The 7,511-nt window shown below is 54.3% G+C and overlaps 1 protein-coding gene across 1 annotated transcript; it reads right to left on the reverse strand.

The window, feature by feature from the left end:
- Positions 1-3,144: 3,144 nt before the first annotated feature.
- LOC120683332 (E3 ubiquitin-protein ligase Os04g0590900-like) lies at positions 3,145-4,800 on the reverse strand. The gene has a single exon (XM_039965405.1). The coding sequence runs from the start codon at positions 4,612-4,614 to the stop codon at positions 3,391-3,393; it is 1,224 nt and encodes a 407-aa protein (XP_039821339.1). The 5' UTR covers positions 4,615-4,800; the 3' UTR covers positions 3,145-3,390.
- Positions 4,801-7,511: the final 2,711 nt, after the last annotated feature.

The raw sequence follows: 7,511 nt of genomic DNA on the forward strand, positions 1-7,511 counted from the left end.
GGAGCCGCGTAGGGAGGGCGCCGGCGATGGAGGGGGTGGAGGAGCGCCGACTTAGGGCGGATCTGGCCACCGTGGATCCGGCCATGGACCAGATCTGGAGAGGCAGAGGAGGTCTGTGAGGGAAGAGGGAGGAGGGAGGGAGGAGGGGTGCCGGCGAGGGAGGGAGGGAGGGAGGAGGGCTACGGCGAGGCGACGAGAGGCGGAGAGGACGAGGGAGAGAGCGAGGAGGCGCACGCGATTTGCGTTGGAGGAGAGAGGAGGAGCATATTTGCATCACGATACGCCTCGAAGGCAAAATGCTTCTCATGTCTGCGATGGCTGTTGGAGGAGCTGCCTAGCGCGCACAGTGCCAAGCACGAGGCAAAAAAGTGTTTGCCTCGCGCTGTTGGCCTCAGTCTACGGTGTCTTTGGGCAAATTTTGCCCTATGACAAACACGTCCAGTCCTCGCGCTTGGATGTTCGGCTGTCTTCCGGAGGCACCGTGCTCGGCAAGCTCCGTGCGGGCCCATTGAAAGCCTAACCGGCCGGACTGCCGGGAAACCAAGGGGCTGGACCGCTCTGGTGGAGGAGGACAACACACCCAACAACGAATCAGGAAGGTGAAGTCGTCTATGTTGGAGGCGAATCGCTAGCGATGGATTTCTCCTCCTGAAGGAACATGCAAGATCAGTGTTGACGGGGCTTTCTGGGAGCAGGAGAAGAAGGGAGCGTGGGTCTCTGTGGTGCGTGATGATCAGGGAAATGCTGCATTGGCAGGAGCAGGTTCCCTGGAAACAGTTTGCGATGCGTTAACTGCTGAATCATATGGCAGTATCGCCCGCTCTTCAGGCTGCTGAAGACCAGGGGCTTCAGCACAGTGTACTCGAGACAGACTCCCAAATCCTAGCTAAGGCGCTGCGATCCGGCTAGTATGACCGGGCGCGAGGAAGCGTATGCTCTTCAGAGAAGCTAAGTATTTTATGGGGATGAACTTCAGCTCTGTGGTTGTTGTGCACACACCGCGATCTCGCAATCGTGTGGCTGATTTGGCTTGACTTTGTTGTGATAGGGACAGGATCATCTTGTTGTTCAGGTGCATCTCCGCACGAATTTGTAAACATTTTATTGGTTCGTGACATCACTGAAGCTATGGTGAATTAATAAAGAGCCAAAGTTACTATAAAAAAAACCCTGAGATGAGAGGGGTATTAGGCAGCCGATCAAAGCTGATCCGCCGGGAAGAACAGCCAAATGCCATGGCCTACGGATTGATCCTCATGAGACAACTGTCCATGCATGCGTAGGCGCAAACCAGGAAAGAAAGAAATAATATTTTAGATTTGTGGACGGACGGTAGCGTTATGGACTACTTTGCCTCTGATAACCTTATGAACTGATCTAAAAATTAGCTCACCGTCTATATGGATCGTTAGGAGGCTTATGGCCACATCACATGGATCAGAGTAACATTTTGGCTCTGTTTAGATTCATAAAACTAAAATACAAAATTTTTGTACATTGCTTGTATGATGTACTAAATGTAGTCGAAAAATAAATCGCATTACACAAATGGACTGTAAATCGCGAGACGAATCTAATGAGCCTAATTACGATGTGATTAGATACTAAATTGTTACAGTAATGATACAGTAAACATGCTCTAATGATAAATTAATTAAGCTCATTAGATTCGTCTCGTAGTTTACAGACGAGATCTATAATTAGTTTTGTAATTAGTATACATTTAATACTTCAAATGTTGAAGATTTCCTTCCAAAAATCTAAAAATCCAAAATGCAAAGTGATCTAAACAAGGCCTTTATTCGGCTCAGCAGTTAACTTCACCAGGCTACCAGCTACAGCAGTACAGTACAGAACTGGTGGCTGGCGTTGGTGTTTAGTTGGTGAAAAAGTTTGGGTTTTAGTACTGTAGCACATTTTGTTGTTACTTGACAAATAATATCTAATTATGAACTAATTATGCTTAAAAAATTAAGCTCGTGCTAATCAGTTAGACTGTGTAATTAGTTATTTTTTCAACTACATTTAATGCTCCATGCATGTTTCCGAAAATTCGATGGGATAGATACTGTAGAAATTTTTTTGGGAAATAAACAGATCTCTGAATGCGACGTTTCGGCAGTATTCCCTAGATCTCAGCGGCTGTGTTTAGATTCTACGAAATCCTGCAAAATTGGCACTGTAGCGAACTGTAGCACTTTTAGATTGTTTGTGGTAAATATTATCCTACCATAGAATAACTAGGCTCAAAAGATTCGTCTCGAAATGTACATCTAAACTGTGAAATTAGTTATTTTGTTTATCTACATTTCATACTCCATGCATACGTCTTTTGGTACATTTAATGATTCGATGTGATGGAAATTTTGGAGGAAGTTGGGGGAACTAAACACAGCCGCAGCATGTACTTTCAGGAGACATCAAAAAGCAAGTGCTGCCAAGGACGTTTTTGATCCAGGAAGAGTGATGGAGAACGATCAGTCGATCAGTTTCAGACACGCCTAATCCAGATGTGGAGATGCATTTCTTCATGTGATTCAGGACAGATCAAAGATCGTCGCTCAGTTCCAATGCTGATCGGACAAAGCCCTGTTCGGCTGTTCTTTTTCCGACTTATTTCGGCTTGTTTTGATTTATTTCTTCTCATATAATACTATTAAATCAGCCGGCTTATAATTTCGCTGGAAGGAGAACAAGACAAGAACCTAAACACTTATAAATCAGCCGGCTTATAACGTGAGAACAAAGATGGAGCCGACAGAATGCCTACGAAAGAATATCTCAAACATGTAGGGCTGTGTTTAGTTTCAAAATTTCTTCCTTCAAACTTCACTATTCACCTATCACATCAAATCTCTTGCCTAATGCATGAAACATTTAATATAGGTAAATAAAAAACTAATTGTATAGTTTTGATGTACACGACGAGATGAATCTTTTGAGTCTAGTTAGGTCATAGTAGGACAACAATTACCACAAACAAACGAAAAATGCTACAATATGCTACAGTGTCCGATGTAACCCTTTTTACCATCATTTTACGAATCTAAACACATCCTAGCAGATTCGTGAACATATGTACTTGTTTAGGGTTAACCTCTTCATATTTAATTTCGCTGGAAGGAGAACAAGACAAGAATCGGGTCATCACCAAAGACGATTCCTCAATCCATACTGCAGAGAAGAACATAGCTGTACAGTATTATAGCTAGGGACAACCTCTCGATTGCAAACTTCCACTCACCGTATTGTGCTTTTTTTTACTCGTAACCTCGGTTTCGAGATCGTAAGTCTTACAAGTATAATATAGATTGCGCCATGGATCAACGACAGGAGCAGGCATTATTAGCAGCGAGCAAAAATTCAGCTCGGGGATCTCAGCGCCGTGGCTCACAGCGGCAGCACCGAGCTCCGAGCACGCGAATGCAGCGAGAAGAAGGACCTGGGGACGCCGCCGGCAGCCGGCCTGTCGGTGCTGAGGTTGCTCCGATGGCCGGAACCCGATGGCTTCGCGCAGGACCGCTTCCGCCTGCCACCGATCTGCTCCTCTTCAGGAGCTGCCTCCGGCAAACGCTCCGGTGCCGCGGGGTCTGCCTCTGGAGCGGTTGACGCTATGGCCGCGTCCATGGACGCCGCGCGCCGCACGTTGCGAAGCGGCGGAGGACGGATCACCTGCTGCTGAGGCGGCGGCTCCGGCGAGCTGGGTTGTTCTTGCTGGTCCTCTTGTGCGGGTGAAGCTGCTGCTTCTTGGCGGCTGCTCTCCTCCTCTTCGTTATCCGGGATTGCGTCGCTCGCGGCAGCCGCTTGTTGCTCGGCTTCGACGTTGGCGTTCGCATCCGGATCAGCTGGGGGGATCGAGCTGGTCTCCTCTTCCGCTGTGACGGCGGGGTCGAGCACGTCGGAGCGGCAGAGCGGGCAGTTGACGTGGGCGCGGAGCCAGGTGTCGATGCAGGGGACGTGGAACGCGTGGCCGCACTTGGGCAGCAGGCGCACGAGCTCGCCGTCCTGGAACTCGCCGAGGCAGACGGAGCAGTCGGCCGCGCCCAGCAGCCCCCGCCCGGCGCGGTACGGCGTCACGGCGATGGAGTTGATCGCCGCCTCATCCAGCCCCACGGTCCGGATGTACCAGACGTGGTGCACCACCCCGCCGCCGCCCTCGGGGTCGCCGCCGCCGTCCCCCGCGCCCGGCGGCGGCGGGGCGGCGTGCGCGAGGAGCGCCTGCCCCCGCCGCCGCCGCCGCCGTCGCACGGCGACCGAGACGCTGAGCAGGATCAGCGAGACGAAAGCGATGACCCCCGCGGCGATGAGCACGTACCTGACGTAGTGCCACCGGTGGTCGCCGCCCGCGCCGCCAACGCCGGGCGGCGGGGGGCCGTACCCCTGCATCCCTCCTCCTCCCTGGTTCCTCCTGCCGCTGTGCGCGGGGGGAGGCGCCGGCGGGGAGGCGACCGAGGGGCACGTTGGGACCGGAGTGGACGCCGGCGCCGGGGAAGGGGCCGGGCCGGCGTAAGGGGTGCTGGGAACCGTCGGTGGCGGCGCGCAGCCGTACCCCTCGAAGCAGCCCCCGGCGCCCGGGCCGGAGTCCGGGTGGAGGACCCGGCGGCGAGGCCTCATCGCCGGGGATCGGCCGCGTCAGATCGGGCGTCGCATCTGCTGCTGGTGGATCCGGGGCTGGCTGCGGCTGGGGGAGGCGGAGGGGAAAGTGCTCGGAAGGTCCGCGGGAATGCGTGCGGGGTTCGGTTTCTTTGCGCGAGTGCGCGGGCGGCCGGACGGGGTGTCCGTGCCGTGCGTGGACTGGGGGAGGCTGACCGGCCCGCTGTGCCCGGGCGGCCGCGGGCGCCGGGGCTCTGGTTGGTGGCCGACTTGGACTGGGCGCGTGGAAAAACCCCGCCCGGCGGCGGCCAGTGGCATGTCACTGTTGGCAACTGGCATGGAGTAAAAGTTTTTTTCCTCGTAGATAAACCTTGCTGTCGCTCTCCGTTTATGTCTTTAAGTAGCTGTCATATCAAACATTCCAATATTCGGGTGTCAATTTAAATATAAAAATAATTACATAAGTTGCAATTAAAACACTAAACAAATTTATTAAATATAATTAATATATAATTAAAAGATGATTACTGTAGTAATTAGTGGTCAAATTATAAATTAATTAGATTTAATAGATTCGTCTTATGATTAAATTATGACTTATAAAATAAGATTTATAATAAATCTATATTTATTGATCCTAATTTGTGTTTAAACATACGATGTGATGGGATTTATGATTGGAATTTAAAAATTAAATCTGACTTTAATCTTCTTTTTGACTCGGTGAGCTCGGAGGTGGACCTGACGGGACGATGACTGGAAGGGTGCCGCTGGCGTTTAAAAAACTAAGGCCCCGTTCGGCTTAGCTGAAAATGGCCGGCTGGGTTGGTCAGGTGGCTGAATGAACAGTGGCGGCTGGTATTTACTGTAGCGGCTGGATGGATCGGCTGGATGGCTGGTGCCAGCATCCCAGCCTGGCGGAAGTACCCGCGACGTCCGCGTGCCGCCACTGGAGCCCCGCCGCCGCGGCGCCCCTCTCGTGCTCGGCGGCCGCGTACCGCATCTCGAGGCACGTCCGGTTGGCCACCGCCGCGCGCCGCTGGGGTCCCTCGCCAGCAGGTACACGAGCGCCGATTGGACGTCAGCCTCGGCGTCGGGCTTCCCGGCTAGCTCCTCCCTCATCCATGAGGTCCAGCTCCTCGTACGCCCCCGCCTCCCACCCGTACACCACCAGGACGCTGCTCGCAGAGCGCTCGAGCGGTGGCGCGAAGTCCATGTCGGTGAAGGCGGCGTTGGCGTCGACACACCAGACCCACTCGGCCTCTGGGTGCACCAGCATGGCGGCGCGCACGGCGGGGATCTTGGCCCAGTACGCCACCATGGAGGTCTCCAGCAACGCGGTGCTGTAGAGGAGCTCGACCTGCGGCGCCGCCGCGGCAGGGGCGATGGAGGTGGAGGCGGCAGGGGAGTGGGAGGGGGAGGGGAGGGAGACGATGTTGGGCATGGGCGTGGGGGCGAGGACGGAGGCGGAGCAGAGGAGCGCGAGCGCGGCCGCCATGGCGCCAGCCGCGAACGCGACCGCCTCGCGGGCGCGCCCCTCCCGGAGCACGAGGAGGCCGTGCGGCGGGCGCGGGCCACCCGCGGCGCCGCCCTTGGCTGCCGAGCCACCGAAGGCCTCCGACGCCATGGTGGGGTGCGGAGCGCAGCGTGTGCCGAGAAGAAAAGCCCAGGGAACGCCGACGCCGCACTGGCCAGCAAAGGAGGCCGATGTAGACGGCGGGAAAGACGCCGGGGCCGAGTGGGCGAGGGCGAGTGCGAGCGCGAGTGGGCGGCGGGCGAGCGCGACCGGGAGTGGGCGAGGGCGACGGCGAGCGTGAGTGGGCGGCGGGCCGGAGGCAGATGCGGTGGGGGAGGGGCAGGCGAGGCGAGCGGCGGCGGATCGGGGCGGCCCCGACGGCAGCGACGTAGCTGCCCCCAACCCCTAGCTGCCGAACGGCTGGGCTGATCAGCCTAGCCCAGCCAGCCATTTTCAGCTAAGCCGAACGGGGCCTAAATCTGACCTTAATCTTCTTTTTGACTCGGTGAGCTCTGTGGTGTACCTGACGGAACGATGACTGGAAGGAGAAATTTGTAAAAATAGGTCTTGGCGTGGCGGGGCATGTTGCTGTGATGCGATGGGATGGGGTTCGTCACCTCGTCCTTGACGGCTTCAAAGCACCGGCCTGGCCAAGACCTTGTATATATGAACTCAAAATTCCAAAATTTTATAAGATTTTCTATCTTCTTAAACGCATATATAAATTATTAAATATAGCTAAATAAAATAATTAATTACACAGCTTTACTATAATTTACGAGACGAATCTTTTAAGTCTAGTTAACCCATGACGAGACAATAATTACTAAATACAAACGAAAGTGCTACAATACTTTACACTCAAAACTTTTCGCATCTAAACAAGGCCAAGTTGTGGTTGTGGGGAAAAAGTCTAAATAACCCCCTGACCTATTGGGCCCGGAATACTTCACACCCCAACCTACAAAACCAGGTATTCTGCACTTTAAACTATGACAAACAGTCTGATTTAGCCCCTGGCTGGTTTTGGAGGGCGGTTTTGGCCTACGTGGCCACTAGCGTGGCATCCACGGCCACGGTGGCGTTCAGGCCCACCGGTCAGGTGGCCCATGGGCCTAAAGAAGTGGAGCGACGCTTCAGTGTCCGTCTCCCTCGCTCAGTCTCCGGCCGTGCACCTCGCTCTCTCCGCAACCTCCTCTCCCTCTCCGGCGACACGGGCGGCGTGGTGATGATCAGGAGGACGCCACGGTGATTGGACTTCTGCACATCGATCAGGTCCGCACTTGCTACTCGTAGAGGGATTTTGAAATTTTCATTTGCACCGTCTCGGATTGCATAGCCCTGGTTTGTGGGGGGGGGGGGGTTGGGGTTTTGGTCTCCGAGGGCGATGGGTGGTGGAGCT

Source organism: Panicum virgatum, chromosome 7N (assembly GCF_016808335.1).
Source record: "Panicum virgatum strain AP13 chromosome 7N, P.virgatum_v5, whole genome shotgun sequence".
Lineage (NCBI taxonomy): Eukaryota > Viridiplantae > Streptophyta > Magnoliopsida > Poales > Poaceae > Panicum > Panicum virgatum.

What these genes read in the sequence shown, in the direction of transcription:
- LOC120683332 (XM_039965405.1), bottom strand. Translation starts at nt 4,614, where the DNA reads ATGAGGCCTCGCCGCCGGGTCCTCCACCCGGACTCCGGCCCGGGCGCC.